A 22,648-nucleotide genomic window follows, 5' to 3' on the forward strand; every position below is an offset into this window, starting at 1 on the left:
ATAACGATTTATATATATATATATCTGTGTGTGTGTGTGTGTATGTAACTTTGCACTGATATTCATATGCATTTTTGTAATGTTTCATTTAAGTTGTCTGTCGTTGCTTCAGTTTTTTGTACAGATCTTTTTTAATATATTAAGTGGTACACTTATTAAATAATCAAAATCAAAGAATAAAATAGTCTGAATCAGGCATTCATTGATGGGCTTTAAAAAAACAAATAAGGTGAGTTGAGAGCATGCAAGAGAGTGCCTACACTTTCTGTATTTTCAAGCGGGACTTTTCTGCAAGAGCAGAGTAGTTTCCATGGACCTGAGGAGGGTCTTATGTGGGACCTCCCACAAGGAGGCTTCCCCACTACACAAAAGTCATCCTCAAACCTGCAGAAGGTGATGGGGACAGAAGGCAGAGCTAGCATGCTTGTCTACTCTCTCCCCTCCTCATCCCCTTAGTTAAGCCTGGCAATGAGTACCTGAATAGGGCAGTGAATGTCCTTAATCAGCATCCTGATGAGACAATGGACTGGATGACAGCCAATAAACTGAGGTTCTGGAGATGACTGAGCTTCCCCCTAAGCGATCAGGTTCACAGTCTGAGAGATGCTCATTGATCCTGCCGTGTCGCTTGAGGCAGAAATGGACTCATCTTTAAACAGGTTAGGATAATATACCAGCTGCAATCCTATAAGGAGCTTTAAATTTCAGGCAGAGAAATTGACGCATATGCCACCTCCCTCTTCCCATCAGGAACAGCCCAAAACTGCTGTGAGGACAGTCCCTCCATAGTGACCCCAGCACATAATAGGGGGATGGAGTCAGCATGGAAAGAGCACCTCCAATCTCCCCCCTGCCTTATAAAATTTTATTGCTCTGCCACTATACAGCCACAAATGACTCCACATTTATTATTAAAAGTCTTGAGCATTCCTATACCGTGTCTGCCACGAAAACTGCCAAAATGCACTGCATTGTCTTTAAACTATGCTAAAGAGGTATTCTAATATTAGAATGCCTTGAAGAATCAGAACCTAATTTGGTAAAAAAAAGAGAGAGACTTGCTAGTGATCCAAAGTGTTTAGATTTTCACCTTTTATGTATAATGCCCGACGGAGAGAAACAGATGCCCATTCCTCTTCTTTCTTAGCATCAGATTTTCATAAGCTGTATTCATAACAGGGACTCTCTTTAAATGTATGACTGAATGGATCCATACTTAAAACACACATCTTTCCAAAGGCTGGAGAGGCATAACTGGCATTCATGGCTGCCCCAACTCTTCCTTACTTGGGGGAAGAAGCCCAGAGCTAGGGGGTGGGGTCTGCTTTGTATGCAGAAGGTCGCAAGTTCAATCCCCATCATCTCCAGAGAGCTGCTGCCAGTCAAATGTAGACAATATTGAGGTACATAGACCAGTGGTCTGACTCAATATAAAGCAACTCCCTATGTCCCTTGCCCCCAGGGCAGTCGCCTTTCAGCTACTGCCACTTCTTAAATCCTGGCATCTCACTGTTGCCACAAAGGAGGCTTTCTCTCTGCCAATTTCACTACCCCTCTTCCCCACCCCCACTATTATAGTCAACGGTAAGTTGTTAACACACCTGTGTTAATAAGAGACATTGCCTTGGTCTCTTGACCCGAGTCTCCTATTTTCATTGCTGCATTGTTTAAGGCAATTTTGTGTGTGTGCATATTTTAATTACCAATCTTTATAGGGCAGTGGTCAGAGTGTTGGGCCCAGAAGAAGAAGGTTCAAACCCTCACTCGCGGGGTAAGCTCACTGAGTGATCCTTGGACTAGTCACTGTCTCCCATCCAAATGTACCTCAAAGGGGAGTTGTAAGGATAGCATGGGGGGAGAGGAGAGCTCCTGGAGCTCCTTGGAGGATAGGTGGGGTATAAATGTAATAATAATAATTTTAAGGTTTGTGCAACTCGTTTATCTTCTTTATAAACCACACAGAAGTCTATTTAGGCATTAAGCAGTATACTACTACTACTACTAGTACTACTACCAATAATAATAATAATACCACCACCAACAACAACAACAATAAAGTAGAAGTGGTGAAGCAGAACCTACAGAAGCTGTAGCCTCAGTAGCCAAAGCTGAGGCGAGCCCACACACTGCTGTGCAGCCACAAGATGTGGTATTGTGCTGCCACTTGGATCTCCTTCGGGTGCCTCCTCCATAAGGGGTGAGGAGGGTGGCAACACGAGAACGGGCCTTCTCTGCAGTGGCTCCCCATCTGTGGAATGCTCTCCCCAGGGAAGTTCGCCTGGCACCTTCATTATACACCTTTAGGTACCAGGCAAAAACGTTCCTTTTTAACCAGGCCATTGGTTGACCTGATTGACATCCTATGCCAGGCTTCCTCAGCCTCCGCCCTCCAGATGTTTCTGGCCTACAACTCCCATGATCCCTAGCTAGCAGGATCAGTGGTCAGGGATGATGGGAATTGTAGTCTCAAAAACATCTGGAGGGCCGAGGTTGAGGAAGCCTGTCCTATGCCCTTTTAAAATGTGGCTCTTTTGAGGGGGTGTTATTGGGTTAATATTCTTATTGTGATTTTATATACTGTGATCTTTTCTGTGAACTGCCCTGAGACCTCCAGGTATAAGGACGGTATATAAATTCAATCAATCAATCAATCAATATCTTTGAGCCCCATCCTAGGTGCTCCATGTCTGATAATAATATTGTTCTTCTGAACCGTGGCATCCATAATACTAAGCGCAGAAACTCTGAAGAAGCAGAAGGTGGAGAAGGTGGTCAGATGATGATGAGGAATAGATCAGAGAGCTGGAGAAACCCAGGAAGGGTCCCAGAGGATATAGGGAGGAGGAATCTGACCCACAGGACTGTGGGCTCAGTGGGCTGTGGGTCTGGATCCTGGAGAAGGGCATAACAGGTTGTCAAAAGAGTACTCGACCCCTGTGACAGTGGAGACCCCACACTCAATGCCACCAACCACAGAGCTGCCTTTGTTGGTCCTCCCTGTCAGTGAAGAGCCACACCTTTCTAAGGAGTCACTGAGAGAAATGTCAAATGTTGATCTGGCTCCAACTCTGTGCCCAGTTCCAAGGATCTGGCAGGTACAAATCTCACTGGAGCCAGCCTCTATGGAGATCACTTCTCATTTGTAAGCAAAAAAAAAAAAAAAAAGACCAGACCACTGGGTGGAAAAGCTTTCCTTCCTGCTGTTTATTGCTGTTACCTGAGGGTGTAAGATGTGGGGAAAGCCAGTGTATAATACAGCTTCCACCTGGAGGCTGCTTAGAGTATAGCAGCAATCAGCAATGTCCTGACAGCCACGACTTCATCAGAAGCACAATTCTGACAGAATTGCAAAACACAGGTGCCTTGCTTTATAATACTGAGCCAAATAAAAACAAGCTTTTGAACTGGGGTGAGGAACCCTGGGCCTGGGGGTCGAAAGCAGCTTTCCAGGCCTCTTTGTCTGGAACTTTCCTCTGGCCACAGGCCTCACTGGTCTTGCTCTAAGCCAGTTATAGTGAACCTGTGGCCCTTCACAGCCTCTTGGACTCCAACTCCCATCAGCCCCAGCCAGCAAGGCCAATGGGCAGGGATGCTGGGAGATGAAGTCCCTCTCCTCAAATGTGTCTTGGTGGGAATGCGCCTTTGAACTGCCTCCTGCTTGCCTGGATGGAGAGGAGCATACACGGGCAGAAAGCTCTGTCATCTGTGGGGCTGGAATGTGCAACGGCAAGAGCCCATCCCCCCTTTGGGTCTCCATCCCTGCTTTGGAAGACTGAATGTGACTTGGTTGTTTCATAACTCGGCTCCCAATCTGTGTTCCCCCACCAGCACCATCTGCAGCCAAGTTAAGACAGCTTAATCGCATCGCATGCAGCAAGATGAAAATATATTCATAACAAAAATGCCAAGGTGCAAGTTCTTACTTTTACTTCCACCATCTTTCCGCCGTGTTCAATGTGCCTCTCGAGGTATTCTGAAGACAGCAGATCACTGAAATGACAGGCAAGGAGTGCTCCGTTATACGACATTTCCTCAGCATGTAAACACTGGCGTTTAAAAAGCAAATACTTTTTCTCAAATGTTCCTACACACACACTAAAAACGCTTGACAGTTAGCTCCAGCAAAGCTACATTCGAAATGTGTCATTTTTAATAAAAGTAGCTATGCTGAAAAGGTGCTGCCAGTGATTTAAAAACCAGTGACCTAAGAGATGCAGATAGCAGACAACCCAAACCCTTAACGGATGTATCAAACCTAAAAAAATAAAAATAAAAAATACAGTAAAACAAACACTACAAAGCAATGACTTGTTTCTTTTCTAACTCAAGCATTTCAGTGTTCCTATGTATAACTATATAATAATATGAACCTCTAGGTTTCAGGTACACTCCCATTATTTTTGTCATTGCTGTAACAATTACAATTCTTTCCGATAAAAACATACTAATTTTAGCAGGTAAGTATAGAAAGCAAGATGGCTCCAATGGATTTTCACCTTACTTAAAGCAGTAGTTAAATATCATTTTTCATAGGGAGATTGAGCATTTCGTGAGGCAGTGTGGGAGAAATCAATGAACTATTTGTTCACACTGTTTATTTGTTTTAAGAGCTATGAAATAAGGAGCTTCTGTTTCTGGCAAGTCCGCACATTTTGAAGTGATCTTTCTATTTGTCCCGAGGAAAGATTCTGCTTATAGAATTCTCAGTTATACACACAGAAAAGGTGGCAACAAGTGCAGATATCTGAGAAATTCCAGAGCAAGGGCAACTAAGTCTGTAGCATCAGTAACCAGCTCCATGTTATGCAGTGCTACCCTTCCATTCTACCTGCCGCTGAGTTGCTAAATTGAAAGTTTGGTGGTACTAATATAAACACAATGTATATGGCCCAACAAACTCTGTTTGGCCACTGTCGTTTTAGCATGTAATAAACATTGCAAGATCCAATGATTTAATGATAAGAGGGGGTGAAAACACTAGTGTAAATGAAAAGCTTCCCTTTACCAACTTTTTAATTAGAGAAAAGGTGGGGAACCTTAGGTCAAGAGGCCAAATGGGTCTACATAGAGTTGGAAGGGACCCCAAGCGCCATCTCATCCAATGTCCTGCAATGCAAGAATCTCAACTACAGCATCCATGACAGATGGCCACCCAATCTCTGCTTCAAAACCTCCAAGGAAAGAGAGCCCATAACCTCCCGAGGGAGTTCGTTTCACTGTCAGAAAATTCTTCCTGGTGTTCAGTTGGAATCTCCTTTCATGTAACTTGAAGTGACCAGTTCAGGTCCTACAGAGCAGGAGAAAACAAACTTGCTCCGATGTTCCATCTTCCATATGACAGCCCTTGTGATCTTTGAAGATGCCTATCATATCTCCTCTCAGTCTCCTCTTTACCAGGCTAAACATACCCAACTCTCTCAACCGCTGATCATATCGCTTGGTTTCCGGACCCTTGATCAACTTGGTTGCCCTCCTCTGCACATGTTCCAGCTTGTCAACATTCCTATTAAACTATGGCACCCAGAAATGGACACAGTACTCTAGATGTGGTCTGACCAAGGCAGCGCTATTAATTCCCTTGATCCACCAGACACTACACTTCTGTTAATTAAGCCTAGGAAAGCATTAGCTTTTCTGCTGCTGCTGCTGCATCATACAGTTGACTCATGACACAATTCTCATTTAGAAAACCCACCAGGAAAGCCAACTTCTATCTACAATAAGTCATGTTCAGAGACATATCCAACACATACATTTAAAAAGCAAAACAAAATTTGACCACACCTAAGGAAGAGCAATTTATCATTCAAACGTCTGGTGGTATAAAAAAAGGTTTTGCCTGGCACCAGAATGCATTTATACCTTGCTTGAGCATCAGGAATATATTTGAGGGCTAGCTATAACTAGTTTTGCCAATTTCTGGGTGTGTTGATGAAAACCAAACAGCAGAACAGGCTTGCGTTCCATACAAATTTAAAGCTGTAATCCTGTACACACTTTCTTAGGAGTAGGCCCCCACTGAATTCAGGAAGACTTACACACCTCAGGAGGCATGCATAGGATTGTCCTGCAAATGCTTTATTTTAGTGCCGCTGACGGCTTGTTTACTGATACAAAACAGAGAGTGCAGAACTCCCACCTCACTTGGAAACCATCCTCTTAACCCTGCTGAGAGTAAAGAAGAATTTTATGAATCAAATAAAAGTATTTCTAGAACACATTGCCAAAGTTTTATGGCTCTTCTTTGCAAACACCGCCACATCATACCAAACTGGGGTGGGAACTGATTTGTGGGGAAGGGCTGTAGCTCAGTGCTAGAGCACATGTTTTGAATACGGAAAGCTCCATGCTCAGTTCCTGGCACCTCCTGCTAGGTCTGGGAAATATTCCTGCATGAAAGCCTGGAGAACGGCTGCCTGTTGGATATAGACAATACTAAGCTAGATGAGCCAATAGTCTGAAATCAGTATAAAAGCAGCTTTCTGTGTTCAATAGGAGCATTATTTGTTTTTAACAAGATGCAGGCTAATGTTTCCCAGCGTGGAACGATAAAAGCCCAGTTTTTAATAAATATTGCAAACATCTTGCAAAGATTTATGGGAGACCTAACAAAAATGCAAGCCACTAACATACGGCAAACAGCAGTAGGAGTTTTAATATGGCAAAACCGAATCGTATGCCACACATGCCATTTTTGCTGTACTTAAAGGGCATAGCCTTTTGTTACAAGGAAATAATTGGCTTTTATTAACCTTCACGGTGCAAACAAAAAATCTAAGCAAATGCACAAGAATTGGCACTTGCCCTTGTGGCATAAAAGCACAGATTTGCTTTAGCAATGAAATCATTTGCATTTGAATGGTGACAAATAGCATGATTCTTTTATGTCCCTTGAAATCGGAATAGTGTTGCTTGACAGCAGGACTACCCTAAAGTCCTGCTAGCTTGAAAGTGGTGGTAGTGAAGGAGGAGGCAACATATATATTAAGGTGCAACAGCTCTAAACCAACTTTAGGCTCACAGGCAGACATTTTTGGTTAAAACAAGAACAGTGTAAAAGGAATCAATGCAGAACAGTGAGGTAGTCAGATTTCTTGTAAATCTAGAATAATCCTGTTGGGGATAGTTTTTCTGGGTGTGTCATGAAAACGGGGCGGGTGTCGTTTGGACCCTACTGATTCAAGGATGCCCTGAAGCACCCCGTTGTGGTGTTTGCCCATTCATTTAGAGCCTGTCTGTACAGGGGGAAAAGAAAGGGTTAAAATGTAAACCAATCGGAAAGCTGGAGGCGGAGCCTACATGTGTATAAAAAGGCTTAGCCCGAGTAGTTGGTTGGTTTTAGTGGGTTGGCTGGTTGGGAAAGGCAGTGGGAGAAGCAGTTGTCAGGCAGTTAGAAATAGAGAGACAGTTAGGGCAGTGGGTTCTTGAGTGAGGGGAGGTGGAAGAGATAGAGAGAGGGAAATAAGACTAAGAAAGTAAAGAGTAACAACTTCTGGAATGCCATAAAAGTTTGTTTGTGTCAGAAATAAAAATCTCTGTGAGATGATTGGGGGCTCTGTACGAACGCCACACCCATTTCAAGTCCTACTGATCCCAAAACACCACCAGCGGTGTTTGCATACATCTATGCAAGCAGGGTGTTCCACCAGTGTACCAGGAGTTCCTCCAGAGCAAAAGAGGATGTCCCTGCCAATGGCACTCATCTTCAGAAAAGCAGCATTCATGCTGACTCTTACGCCTCCTCAGCCAGACTCCAGATGAAGATATGGTGGCTCTGTTAAGCACATTAAATATTGATGAAATTGTATGATAGTGAAATTTAGAAATAAGTACTCAGTCCTTTATCAGCCATCCCAGGAACTTTGCACTCCTTGGCCAGAACACTGGAAGGCAGGATAGGGTTCAATTTTTACCAAGCAATCAGGTGGAAAGAGCTGTGGCTCAGTGCCTTGGCTCCTGAACAAATTGGCTCCCGGACACCGCAAATCCAGGACTGTTCTGGTTTCTGAACGTTTTTCGGAAGCCGAACATCCGATGTGGCTTCTGATTGAGTGCAGGAAGCTCCTGCAGCCAATCAGAAGCCGTGCCTTGGTTTTTGAACGGTTTCAGGAGTCAATCGGACTCCCGGAACAGATTAAGTTCAAGAAGCAAGGCACCACTGTATACATCAGGAGCAGGTGTCAGGAGCAGATGAGCAAAACTCACATGTTGTCAGTGAAGTTAATTCTTTGTTCAAGGGAACAAAGACAGCTCAGGAGGCCAGGCCGAGAGAACACAGAAACTCTTCTCAGTGGAACTTGCAGTTCTGAGGACTGAAGTTACCCACCTTCCCACAGTTCCTCCCTCAGTTGCTCCCCAAGCAATCTGAGGCTCTGTTGCCTTGCCTATCTTTATTCCTCTCTCTTCATATGTCTTCAAGATACATATTGTAGTGGTTGACAGAAGAGTAAAATCATGAGCACCACTATAAAATGTCCATTCAAGGGACATAAAAAAGTTATACAAGAAAGCCACAACTAATCTTCTAATTCAACTGGCAAACAGTTGTTGTTGTTTAGTTGTGTCCGACTCTTTGTGACCCCATGGACCAGAGCACGCCTGGCAAACAGTAGACCTCTTAATTGCTTAATCACAGACTTGGGAGAGAAGAAACTGAGCCAATCCTAATTATCCAACCGCAGACTCCAGAACATGACCACGGCATCTTGAGTAAACCACCATCAATCATTTATGTACAACAAACACGCTAGATTAGAATTCAGCATGCGCAACAACTAAGGCTAATGGCAGCATCTATTGCAGAACCACATTTACATTAAAAATCCAGGCACAATGCAACTTTAGGTTAGAAAACAGCTTATCTTTTCGGTTCAGAACTTCTGGTGCCACATTGTTTATAGTGTATCAACACAGCAGCAACAAGGGAAAGGAACCTATGGTTCTCCAGTTGTTGGACTACAACCTCCATCATCCCTTGGCCATTTTGGCTGGGGCTGATGGGGGCTGGAATGCAACAAAATTGGGTGTTGGGGCACAGCTTCCCTATCCCTAACCTACAGCCTCCATTATGATATCTGGGAAAAGATATCCCCCCACCCCCAGGAGATGTCACATAAAAGTTAACAAAATTCTAGGAACAGCCATAGTTCAACTCCAGATCTGGTGACAGAATTAAAGAGTTCCCTTTAAAAAGAAACACACTTCTTCCACAATGTTAATCAAACTCATGTAACCACATTGTTCCATGGCTCTCTGCATCCTGCCCCAGCACCAATTTGGCAAAAAGGGCAGCTGAAACTTTGCGTTTTGGGAATCTAATCTACCATCCTGCCTTGGAAATGAACATGTCTAGGAAGACGCAAGAAGCACCAGCAACAAAATGTTGCAGGGTATCCTACATTCTGTGGTACCGAGCATGCTGAGTCTTCAGTGGGTTGTTTGGGGGATCTTTAGCCCCCTTAGTTTTTAAAAGCGGGGTATTTTTTGTCCCCCAAACATGTTCCCTCTTTTTTCTCACTGGCCCTGTTTCTGGCTATACTGGTAGCACTCACCATGACTTCACTATTAGAAGGAGTGAATCAGTTTGTGAAGGGTGACTATGAAATAGAGGAACTGCTGAGGAGACATGGCTTCTGCTGTGTTACTCAGCACAATTCCAGTCTCTTCCCAGAAGTGGGTCTGCTGGCAAGTGGAAGGTATTGTGACATTACTGGGGCTGGATTTCCTCTCTTTCATTCCTCTTGCAGCAGATCCACTTACAGGAAAGGCCTAGAACCTACTGTGCAAGCTAGAATCCTTCACCAACAGTCAGCTGACCTACAAAGAATATCCTAACAAGACTATTTGTTCCTAAGTAATTCCATTAATGCTCTTTCTTTCTGCAAACATAGCAGAAAGGGAATTTACTGGAACAAGGAGGAGGGATTTTTAAAGTGCTTGTCCTTCCTTGTAGAAAGAAGTTGGCTGGTACATGCACTCTCATGCTTCACTATGTGTTTTGTTTTATTTTACGTATCTTTAGGTGCCAGGTGAAAACATTTTCTTTCAACCAGGCGTTTGGCTGATTAACAGTGTGGTGTAGTGGTTAAGAGCGGTAGTCTCGTAATCTGGTGAACCGGGTTCGCTTCCCCGCTCCTCCACATGCAGCTGCTGGGTGACCTTGGGCCAGTCAAACTTCTTTGAAGTCTCTCAGCCCCACTCACCTCACAGAGTGTTTGTTGTGGGGGAGGAAGGGAAAGGAGATTGTTAGCCGCTTTGAGACTCCTTAAGGGGAGTGAAAGGCGGGATATCAAGTCCAAACTCTTCTTCTTCTAACATTAGGAGGCTTTTAAAACATGTTTGTGGGAGTGTGTTTATTGATTTGTTTTATTATTTATTCTGTGTTCTCATTTTGCATTTTTATGTTGTGAACCACCCTGTGATTTTTGGATGATGGGGAGCATACAGATCATGGAATCACCCAGGACCATCTACTCCAACCTCCTGCGATGCAAGAATCTCAACTAAAGCATCCATGACAGATGGCCATCCAACCTCTGCTTAAAAACCTCCAATGAAGAAGAGTCCACAGCCTCTCAAAGGAGTCCATTCCACTGTCAAACAGCTCTTACTGTCAGAAAGTTATTTCTGATGTTTCGTCGGATTCTCCTTTCTTGTAACTTGAACCCACTGGTTCGGGCCCCACCCTCTGTACTAGCAGAAATTAAGCTTCCATGTGACCGCCCTTTAGATAGCTGAAGATGGCTATCATCTCTCCATCTCCTCCTCCTCCTCTTTTCCAGGCTAAACACACCCAGCTTATTTACTATTTAATAAATAATAATAAAATAATGGACACAATTAATTGAAATTTTTAAAAATAACAATCTTGAAACCTGTGACTTAAGATAGTCAGGCAGACGAAAACATCTTATTGGCAGTAGCTCTTCAGAGTTTTGGATGGGGGTCTTCCCCAGTCCTACCTAGAGAAGTTGAGGATTTAACTGGTGACCCTTTGCATGCAATCCATCTGCTCTAAGCACTGAGCTACTCCAAAACCTACTAAGGCTGCGGTCCTAAAGCACATTTTTTATAGGGCAGGTCCTAGTGAACCCATTGGGACTTATTTCTGAGTAAACACACTGAAGGGTTGCACTGCAAACCAGCATTTCCCACCACTGTAAGTGGTATTTCTGCCATTCCCACCGCCATTCACGACTTTTAGGTCCTCAGCCATTTCAGTGAGATTTTGCAATGCATCCTCCGTTCTACATCCTTGTGGAATCTCCCTCAACACTACTAAATTATTGATAGTTTAAAAGAAGGAAAAAAACCTGTTCTGATGCACTATGTGCTATTTATAACCAGGGGAGGAGGGGGGGGGGGAATCAAACTACACAAGGATGCAGCAGCTCTGTGCTGCTTTTCAGCTGTCAAGCACAATGTCTGCAGTTGCCAATTTTAGAGCTAACCAAAGAATGGAATTTTTATTTATGAGAATGTAATGGGGATCTGATAATTGTAACGATTAAAGGGGGAAATGAAATCAAAAACAAAAACAAATCTTTAGCAGTGCCCATTTAAAAAAATTACTATGTAACACTACGCCTATCTAATTTGGTGTAAACTCCCCAAACCCCAATAAATGTGTATATATTGCGATTTTTTTAAAAAAAAAACAACAACAACAACCCTAAATGTGGTGGAAATCTGCATCCAGAATAAAATGCCTAGTTATTTTAGTGCATCAGATTAGTCACATGAATAAAACAAATTTATGTTAGCAAACGAAGTAAGATTCAATCCTCAGCATACATCAACACAAAAAGTACATCAAAACAAACCTTTTCCACCATATGCTAGCTGCATCTAAAGTCACAGCTACATACCTGTCAATTAATCCTGCCGTGAAATGTTCATTCAAGGACAAACACATCACCTAGGTGCCATCTAAAATGGATGAACAGTTGCATTATTTCCCTAGCCCAGGGAATCTATGGTCTTCTAGATGCTGTTGGACTCCAACCTCCATCATCCCTGAACACTGGCCATGCTGCCTGGGCTAATGTGAGTTGGAAACCAACAATATCTGGACGGCCACATGTTGCCCATCCCATTTTTAGCCAAACATAAAATCAGACATAGAATCAAAGAATTGGAGAGTCTATGCATGTGTGAACACTCTATCCAGCCACCAGGCCATGCTCCTGAAGGCACAGCCCTCACCAGTCCTGCCTAGCTGGAATGTGTCCTCAAATTGCGATGTCTCTCGCTTGCCTGGAGGTGCCTGTGTATACAGAAAATTCTGACTTCTGCTTGGCTGCAACGTAGCCTATTGTACAAAGCCACATTCACTGTTCTGCCAACTTTTGCCTCTGGCCCTTTCTACTGGGTCCACCACCACTGCCACACAGCTCCCACTAAGCTAACCATGAAGGAATATGGCCCTCTAGCTGAAAAAAAGACTCTCCAGAATTACCATTCTACTGCAATGGTAATTCAACAGGCACTAGAAATTGCATGGCACAAAAGAGCTTGTTTATCATTTATACCAGCAGTTCCTACTATTTCAAAAGTGTCAAGGTGGCCAGGGCTCAGGCACAGAGTTCCTCAAAATAAAAAGACTGAGATATGATGGGGGAAGAATATTGTTATAGATTGGGGGTGGCTAAAAGCTATAAATTAATAAATGGTAGGATTTTGGTTATTTGGACTTTTGAAGATCGGAGGCCAGTGGAAAAGTACAGGCTAAGCTTTTTTATTTCCAAGACAGGGCCTCAGCTAGGATAGAGGCATTAACATGACAAAAGAGGATGATTGCCCATCTGAGAGCCTGGGGAAGAGAGACATGAAAAGAGTGTCTTTAGCAAGGTGTGCTAGGAAGAAGAAGGGAAAGGAAGAGACTGTGATCCATCTTGAGCAGGCTGGCTGAAGGCTGGCTGAGAGAGATGCATTGGATTCCAGGGTTGCACTGCTGTGGGAGGCAAGCACCTCTTGAAATGACCATGCAGTAAGATCCAGACTCCCTCCATGAAAACTGAAGGTGTAAATATGTGAATAAATCATATTTCTCAAAGCTATGACAGTCTCCTCCATGTCTCACTTCTCCAAAGGAACACAGACCCTGGGTGAGTGCCTGGAACCCCCTGGGATCTTGCTATTGCTTAGCAGAAAGTAGGTACCCAACCTGATATTGTAACAATATCATCTTGAAAGCAGCAAGTGGTCTAGCTTTCGCCTACTTCACTTCCTTGAAGGGACAAGGAACTGGGGTGGAAAAAACTAGCTCCACTGAGCCATGGAGCAAGCAGCTCCTGTTGAACAGTTATTCAAGCAGAATAGTGAAGCAGGAAGGGGGAGTGAAATAGGAAAAGGAGGTGCTACAGTTGGAGAGGACAGGTTGCTGTCAGGATTGAATTTTAGCTTTTTAAATAAGATACCAGTTTTATTTACCATGCCACCTTGAGATCACAACATCAGAAAGGCAGGATACAAATACAGAAAGACAAAAAGGTAGCTTGGCAGAAGCTGGGATGCAGCTCCAATGGGCAGCTGCTGAGGTTTGTTTCACTGCTTATCTTGCCCATCTTAATTTCATGATCACCAAACCAAAGTCATGTGACCTAGTGAAAACGATCCTAAGAACAAACCTTGGCACAAATAAGTGCACTCCACTGTTGAAAAAGGCGATTTCCCCTACAGTCAAATCCTAAAGATAAGATGGAAATGACCATTCCATGGGCAGCATGGAAAGCAAGAATGATTGCTAAGTTTGTATGCACAGACGCCAAGAAAGTTTTAAAGAGGAACATTCAAATCACATTCCCAGGGAGCCAGGCCAGGACCATAATTTTTCAGCGTGTCTGCTTACTATGCAAATACAGATGTCTTTTTTTGTGCACCTGCAGGAGAGAGAGAAAATCAGAGATGTCCAGCGACCTCAAGTGCAGAGAGGCATTTTTTGTGTGCAGGATATTACATTATGATTGTATGGAATGGTCTGGATATTTTTATTAAGCTATTTTACAAATACTGTTTTGTGGTTCATCTTTAAATGGCAGCCAGCTGTCTCCACCCTACTGTGGAATGCTTAATAAAACTTAATGCATTTACAGAGCTAAATAATACATCACTACAACCAGGCATTAAGAGCAAGTGAGGATATGTTTGAAAAATGGCATTTGGAATATCAAGATGAAGGAGTTACAGGAGATCTAAACTGGATAGTAAACACTGGAAGGTGCCGTCTCCCCATTTTGGTGACACAACTGAACAGCTGGACGTGTCATCACCTTTCATAATCAACTGTGACTAAATTGTATACATAAAGTAAGTTGTAAAAGAGCCATTGTTAAACAACCACTCCACCATCATGACATTATTGATTTCACTGAACTTCAGCCTCCATGTCAGACAGTATGTAAGCTTAAATGTGCACCTATCTGCATGAACTGTCAGATGCAGCTAAGCAGAGGCCAATGTTGACTTTTCCTCTAGAGAAGGTGGTCATGATGTCACCCTCTACTTAAGTGTCATGCACTTCCAACTGGTACCTCTCCCAATTGCAGCAGGAAAGCCTGTCATCCTCAAGGGGACAAGTTACTTTTGCCCAGCAAGAGAAAGTGGTGGGGAAGAAGAGCCCACAGTAAAACAATTATTGCTGCCGGCACGATTTTCGTTCTGGCAACGCATGCAACTTCTCCAAAGGCATAATTCCAGATCCGGCAGCTCACCCAGGAAAGATGCCAGCAGATTTCCAAAGAAAGCTTTTCCTTTACTCAAGGCAGCTCTGTTCCAAAACGGAAGCCCAGCTTCAGATAAGGGACTGCAGCCTTGAGGGACTCTGAAGAAAAACTGCATCCAGAAAAGGCAATACCAGCCTGCTCCAAGGCACTTCTATCCCAGTTCCAAATTCCTCGTGGTTTCAGTAGCCCTAGTTCAGACACATGATGGGAAAGAGTGGGGACACAGTCACATTCCCAACAGCCCTGCCCCATCACCCTCCACACATTTGGGCTGAGTTTTTGCAACAGGGAGGCTTCCCTACTCATGTAGGATCCTTCTGCAATCTAGAATCCTACTGGAGCAGGGTTGTTCTAGATCATGGGGGAACCCGCATTAGTAGAGCAGCCTCCCCACTGCAGACATTCTGCTCCATTGCATAGAGCAGGGGTTGTCAACCTGGTCCCTACCGCCCACTAGTGGGCGTTTCAGGATTCTAGGTGGGCGGTAGGGGGTTCTACGGCACAAGCTGAATCCTCCTTCCATCGAGCACCGGTGGGCAGTAAGGGAATTTTACCATCAAGAAAGATGCATTAGTGGGCGGTAGGTATAAAAAGGTTGACTACCCCTGACATAGAGTACAGGGGAACAGGGCTGTTGGGAAAACAAATAGATGGATCCCCACTTTCCCCCACAGATGTGATGGGAAATCCTTGGACACGGCAAGTAAGATATCAGGTTTATGTGACTGCTTCTTGCACACACCATTCTCACTTCCTGTTACCCAAAGAAAATATATTAGCAAAATATGATACTGGACTGTGACTCCACTTCCCAAATCTGTGCAAGCAAACAAGTCAAGGTGCTTGACTGTGACAGCTATGCAGCTGGGGACACAGGGACATCACACTTTTTACATATAGGTTCTCAAGCTCCAGCATCTAAAAGACTTCCGGTGATGGGGTCGGAGAGCAGCACCTGAAGCTTTAGGTCAGCCTTGATCAGGCTGGTGCCTCCCAAGCGCTTAGACTACAGTTCCCACCATTTGTGCTTGCTGAGGCTGGTGGAAGTTGGAATTCTAAACACCAGGTTGGTGAGGTTGCCTTAAGGAGCCCCTTCCAATCCATCATTCCAGCAGGCTAGACAGAGGGGCTAAAAGTCCTGCTTTGTTGGCATTACTTAATTCCCCACTAGGTGGTAGGGCTTGAGATATTCTTATTACGCCCCTCCAGCCACTGCTAGTCTTTATTTCTTAAGCACTTAATCCATATCCTGCTATGGATTGGTTTGGGCAGGGAGAAGCCAGAGTGCTTAAAGTCAGCGACATAATAATCAATCATAGCTTCTTGAGCCAAAGGCTTTTATACCATCACTCAGACAACAACATTAAACATTTATGCAGGCTGAAAGACACTAGCTACATTTTTTTTCTCTTTGTCTTTCCCCCCTCCCTACCTGGAAAGAATTTCCATGTGTATCATACCACTTGCCTGTCATTTTCATTACATTCATTCATTTTTACACACAAAACTTTTTCTCTCCCATTTTCTTCAAGTACATAAAAGAATGAACTAGTGGAATGTGAAAAGATTACCGGTGTAGCCCTATCTATGCAGCAACAAGTCCTATTGAACGCAGTGGAAGATACTCCTAGTAAAGTGTGAACAGGATTGCTACCTTTGTCTTCCTGCTTCTCTCCTTTTTTAAAAAAGTGCGCACACATTTCAATGAATACCTTATGGGATTTTTGTTTGCTTCCTTCCTCAGCAAATCACTTTGGGATGAGCGGAATTAATGCAACTCTGGGCCATTGTTCTGTCTTAATTAAATCCAGAAAGGGGGAAGAAACAGAATCCAGAACAAAGCCATGAGACTGCATTCCTCAAACACCAAGTTAAGCATCAGAGTAAATAAACATGCATGACAACCACACACTACAGAAGCAATATCCATACTATTATAATGCTGAATGGCTATCTAAAGAAGCAACCAGAACCATTTGTATTACACGGGAGTTTCATTACCGACCTTGACATTTAAGGCGCACATTTCACCTTTGAAAATATTGTTCTTTAGTTTCTTTTTCTGTCAGGCAGCTTTTACCAGTTCAGTGGAAATGCTTAGTAGCTGAACACTTCTCGGTAAACAAAATTTTCAAAGGGAGACCAAGAACAATAGCACAAGATTTAAGATAATTCACAATAGTAAGAGGTTCGTGAACTCTGATGCTCTTAATACCATTGCATCCATGCTGTTGTTCTGAACAAGTGAAGACTTGGCCTCTTCCTTGGATTTTGTATAACCTGGTAGGTGATGGTGAACAGATGTTCGCTTATAATATAGCCACTTGGCCATCCTTCGCCTGACATAGTATGGCTGCCTACTCTCAACTTATATGGGGGTTACACACTCTCCCTGCACCTCCAAACACTCTTCCAAGATGAGTACAATGGTGGGTGGGATTGCCGGTGGGTTTTTTCCTAGACGCCTGTCCGCTTTTTTTGCTGTTATTTGTTTTTCAGCCAAGTGCATAAAATTGAAGTCACACAAGTTAAATGTACATAAGTTGCAAGTTGGCTGTACTAGCCAACGAGTGGTCCGCAAGCCAGATACAGCCTCTGAAACAATTACATCTGGCCCTTGATGTCACCATAAAGTTTTATAGAGAGATGGTTAGAAGCGTGCACTGCAGTTTGTTTCATAAGGAGAAATGTTCCGGGGAAGCTGTAAAAATGGGGAAGGGGAACTTGCAGCCCTCCAGATGTTGTAGGATTACAACTGCCACCACCCTGATTACTGACCATGCTGGCTGGGGCTGATGGGAACTGGGATCCCAAAATACCTGAAGGCCCAAACATTGTCCTTTCCAGATGTAAATGATATTCTATGCTTTATTTTTTACTCTATGTTTCTGTAATAAGGAAATAAAAAATATAACTTTTATTTCTAACAATAGGAGGTACTTGCATGAGCTACAATTCTCAAAGACAAGCCTACACTGAGGTTTCTCTTCACCTAAAATCCTTATGAGCCTTCTCCCAAGAACTAACCATGAACCTGCACTACACAACCATAAACCTTTAGACCCGCAGACTAGACAATGTTATTTTTAATTATAGGACTGATTGCATGACCCTTCAGATAGACGCTCATTTCCAGACTCATCTTAAGCCAACATAAATTCCCCTCAGTCTGCAGACATTTTTCACAAAGTAAAATAATAATAATAAAGTTTTTGCGCCCTTTCTTCTGTTACTGACTGGCCTATGCACATTAAATAGATTTCTGTCTACAGTCTGCCAGGTAGATTTATAAGCCCATGCAAAAGGAGAACTGGGAAAAGATAAGAGAGTCGTATTCAATTCAGAGCAGACCAACTGAAATCAATGGATTTATTTTTAATTGCGTTCACTGATTTCACTGGGTCTACTCTGAGTAGGATTTAGTCATGAACTAGATGACCCTCGGGGTCCCTTCCAACTCTGTGGCTCTTTGATTCTCTATGAATGCAATTCTGCATCTTCCATGTAACTTCCTATGTGGTAATAGTTTTCAATTTAATTCTTTAGCCAAATAATCTCAGGTGTTTTACTGACTATGCTAATACCCACCATTCATATGTGACCCATGAACAGCTAGATCAAGAGTAGGCAGCCAGCCTGGTAGCCTCCAAATATTTTGAATGACAACTCAGAACATGCTGGCCATTGGGCTATGCTTGCCAGGGCCAGAACATGTAGAGGCTTCCTAGAACTTGGAAGGGCCAACATCTGGCTGCTTGTCTGGCTACAGAATTAAATTGAAAACTATTACCACATAGGACTGCATATGGACTTGGGGTTGCCCACCTCTGTCTTTACCTCCTAACAAATGTGTCTTTTGTTTCAGACAGAGGTGGGCAACCCCAAGGCCATATGCAGTCCTTGGCCTAAATTCATGTAGACCTTAACCTAATTTTGAAAGCCCTCTGCAAGTTATCAGTTCAGATCTCTGGCAAAAGCATTCAGTTCCTCGCCTGCTGGGTGAAGAAATGGGAGAGGGAGAGAAAGAGGGAAAAAGAAAGTGTAAAAAGAGGTGGCCTTGCCCACTTTTGGCTCTGGTCCTGCCCACCACTGGTATGCAGCCCCCTAAGGATTACCCCCAAGAAAACGTTGCCTTAGACAGAAAAAAGACTGCCTCCCTGCTCCAGATTAAGTGTACGTAAATTCTACTCTCAATTTAGTAGATGCTAACTGATAGCGTGCAGTACATAGATGGCCGCACTGCCTGGGGACAGACAGTCAGGTCATGCATCCATAGCAGTGACCACAAGAGGAATGACCACTAGGAGGGACGCAGAGAAAAGAACCGCCATGGTGCATCTATAGCAGCACAACCAGACGCCTTCATCTGCCCCACCTGACCAAAACATCTGCCTCTCATATCAAGTCACTGCAGCCACAGCTGACACTGCAACTATCCAACAGTTTGGCTTCACCCTCAAAGGCTCATTTCTCCATTGTCTCCTGAGACCAGATGATGCCAACAACAACAGCCTAAATGATAGTAGAGAGCGCAGTCCCAGCCAGAAGGAGAACTAGATTTTTCAGGTTTGGTTGTTCAGGTATTCCTGAGCTACACTCAGTTAGAAATCTTTGCAACAAACACAGAAAAAATGTTTTCTTTTTCCACCCAGGCTATTACATCAGATGTCAGTACTGATTTCTTTTTTGGAACAGAGTAAGAGAGAGAGAACAGAATGGGGACACTAGATAAATTTGTTTTCAGCTCCGTTTGGGCATTTATTTTTCAAGAGCACCAGAGCCATTACCACATGTCGGCTTTAAAGAAACTATATTCAGGCTCACTCCGCATCTCTCAGCTTTGCCGCACTATTTTCAGTTGCTGGGAATAAGACCCCCTAACCCGTTGCTTCAAAGAGCTAATGCTGAGAGATTGGTTCTGTTCTTTATCTGAAGCCACCATCAAGAAGAACCTCAAGTGGCCCATCCATGCGGCTGAATGCGCCAAGATTTTGCTATTATCAAAGCAGGAGAAGGCGGCAATAGCTCCCCAGAAAGTAGTATTTCAGAGGCATGTTGCTTCTAACATCCTGCTGGATCAGGCCAATGGCCCACCTATTCCATCATCCTCTTCTGACAGCAGATGCCCATAGTAAACCCAAAAGCAGGAGAAAAGCCACATGTGGACTGAAGTCCATACAGGTACCTAAGGTAAAGGTAAAGGGACCTCTGACCATTAGGTCCAGTCGCGGCTGACTCTGGGGTTGTGGCACTCATCTCGCTTTATTGGCCGAGGGAGCCGGCGTACAGCTTCCGGGTCATGTGGCAAGCATGACTAAGCCGCTTCTGGCGAACCAGAGCAGCGCACGGAAATGCTGTTTACCTTCCCGCCACAGCGGTACCTATTTATCGAACTGCTTTCGAACTGCTAGCTTGGCAGGAGCAGGGACCGAGCAATGGAGCTCACCCCGTCGTGGGGATTCAAACTGCCGACCTTCTGATCGGCAACTCCTAGGCTCTGTGGTTTAACCCACAGCGCCACCCGTCCCTATACAGGTACCTAGAATGATGCAAATTATGTGAGCTCCTATCTCATGAAAAAGTATTTGCACTTTTGCTAGCGGGAGCTGGGTGTGGGGAATCTCCTCATCAAAACAGGTATAAAATTTGTAGATAGGAGAAATTTCCTGTAAAGAAAAGGAATTTTAATAAGGGTGCAAATTCATGCAAAAGCGCTATTTTAATACCATTAAGGCGATATGGAAATTCTCCCTGGCTAATGGTATGCATTTAATTAAAAGCACGCTAGAGTAGCTCAGCATACATTTGGAAATATACTACAATATTCTTGGGCAATTTTTGCTGACTCCACAGAGCATGATAGAGCTTACATGTATTATACAAAATAAATCCAGGCAATATGGTAAAATAGAGTAATAAATGCAATTAAAGATGGAAGGCTGCAGAAACAAATATGTGAATGTTATGAATAAGCCTTTATATTTGCTATAGGAATAGAATTGGGCAATAGACCCAATTGCTTTGGGAACAATAATTCTGACATAAAATTGTTAGCACCAACTGTCCGCTGAAATGGGTTGCTTGGTGCAAGGAAAACAGGGCGCTTATACTGTATGCAGAGAAACTCACTTTTAAAAAAATACAATAAAACTAGTCAGATTTTAAGCTTTCCAGTAGCATAATAAATATGAATTCCAGGGGGGATGGGACAGAAAATGAACAAGAGTAGTTGCATCTAATTAATGCTAGCCCTACCCAGAGTAGAACTTCTGAAAAAATGGACGTAGTAGTAGTATTAATTCCACTTATATCCTGCCTTTCCTCCCGAAGGAGTCCAGAGCATTAAACACACAACAAAACAACTTTTTTAAAAAAGCTTTCCAAAACAAGATAAAATGTTTTTTTCCTGTTTACCCAGACATTTTACCTTCCTCTTAAAAGTCCACAGCAGTTTGTACAGGTTTATATGTTTGCTTTCACATGCTTAACAAACAGCTGAAGTTATTATATGAAAACATTCATGTATATAGAATGACTCCAAGCTTCTCCCCTGCTTTTCATTCTTAAAAAGAATACATAAACCAAGCCAGTTCGGATCTTATCCACCCCCAAGATTGCCTCTTTAAAGACCTATTCTTTGCTAAGACCACATCATTTCCTAAACTGTAACAATTCTCCAAAATCATAAAAAGCAAAATTATTGTTTTGAAATGTAAAGTGCATGCAGAATAGCATGTCCCTTTTCTGCTCAGTAACTATGGATGCTCTAAGCAGTCAGTCACATATGGACAGCTTCTAACAGCTTCTCCAAATACTTCTTTGTTCTTGAGTAATGAATAGAGGGTCAATGGGAGTCAGTGATTTACAATCTCATTCACTGTATTAAATTATTTTCATATGAGTTATTTTTTTCATCTTGTCTTTAAAAAGTTCCAACTCTCCGTCTCTAAATTCTTTCCATATTTTTTAATAACGTGTCATCTGCTTTGCCTTATCTGACATAAAATGTGTAGAGGTGCACACATCAAGAAAACACTGCAACTTAGTAAGAAAAGAAAAGTCCACCATATGCTTTCATCTTTTAATATTTTGTTGGTAAGAGGTAAAATGCAGTACCCTAGTCCAAAGATCTGTGCTCGGGTATGAATGCAAGCGGATCTCATAGTATACAAAGTAGAAGGCTATCTGCAGTGATTTTCAATGATGGGATGTCATGCACACAAAAGCCTTGTTTGCATGTCACTTTCAATCCCAGTTAAACTGAACTATGGTTTAAAGGTATGCATGCAATATACTGGTGCACAGAACTAAAAACCAAAGGTGCTTTGCTGCCCCTGTGGCAAACTAAGCCACGGTTTGGCTTGACATTACGGCTGAATCCCAGTTCATGCTTTGCTTCCCCCAAACAAACCATGAGCGGCAGGCAGTTCATGCTCTGCTGGGAGATAAACCAAACACAAGCCCATATTCTGACATAATGCTACGTCAAACTATGGCTTTGCTTGCGGTAGTGCAGCAGGAACATGGAAGGAGCAAAGCGCACACCGTTTTAATCCCGTGCACCGGCATAATACATGCTCGCCTTCAAATGATCATTTAGATTCCCTATGGTTTAAAGCGACCTGTGAGCCAGGCCACAGAACTATCTGTTGTAATGTATAATTAAGCAGCGTATTGAGGGAACCTGTAGCCTAGAAAAGATTGCTAGATCATGGCGGAAGTCTTCCACTGACTCTGCAGGCATACAATTTCTTTCATCAACTTTGGGACATTGAATCATATAGCTTTCATATTTTCTCAAACATTTTATTTTATTATTGTCCTGTCTATTCACAAACATACACAAAAATCCCCCCTCCCAGCCCAGCTACAACCATCTCTTAATGCAAAGGTAAAGGTAAAGGGACCCCTGACCATTAGGTCCA

At 43.2% G+C, this 22,648-nt stretch overlaps 1 protein-coding gene across 13 annotated transcripts in view; it reads right to left on the reverse strand.

Annotated features, from left to right (window-relative positions):
* Positions 1–22,648, reverse strand: part of ADAM22 (ADAM metallopeptidase domain 22) — a 120,020-nt gene that overhangs the window by 67,957 nt on the left and 29,415 nt on the right. For all 13 annotated transcript variants that reach the window (XM_081931555.1, XM_081931549.1, XM_081931554.1 and 10 more), the window contains exon 4: positions 3,924–3,990. In XM_081931555.1, coding sequence (XP_081787681.1) covers positions 3,924–3,990 — 67 coding nt within the window. The remainder of the gene's footprint in view (positions 1–3,923; positions 3,991–22,648) is intronic.

Source organism: Podarcis melisellensis, assembly GCF_964234715.1.
Source record: "Podarcis melisellensis genome assembly, chromosome: 12".
Classification (NCBI taxonomy): domain Eukaryota; kingdom Metazoa; phylum Chordata; class Lepidosauria; order Squamata; family Lacertidae; genus Podarcis; species Podarcis melisellensis.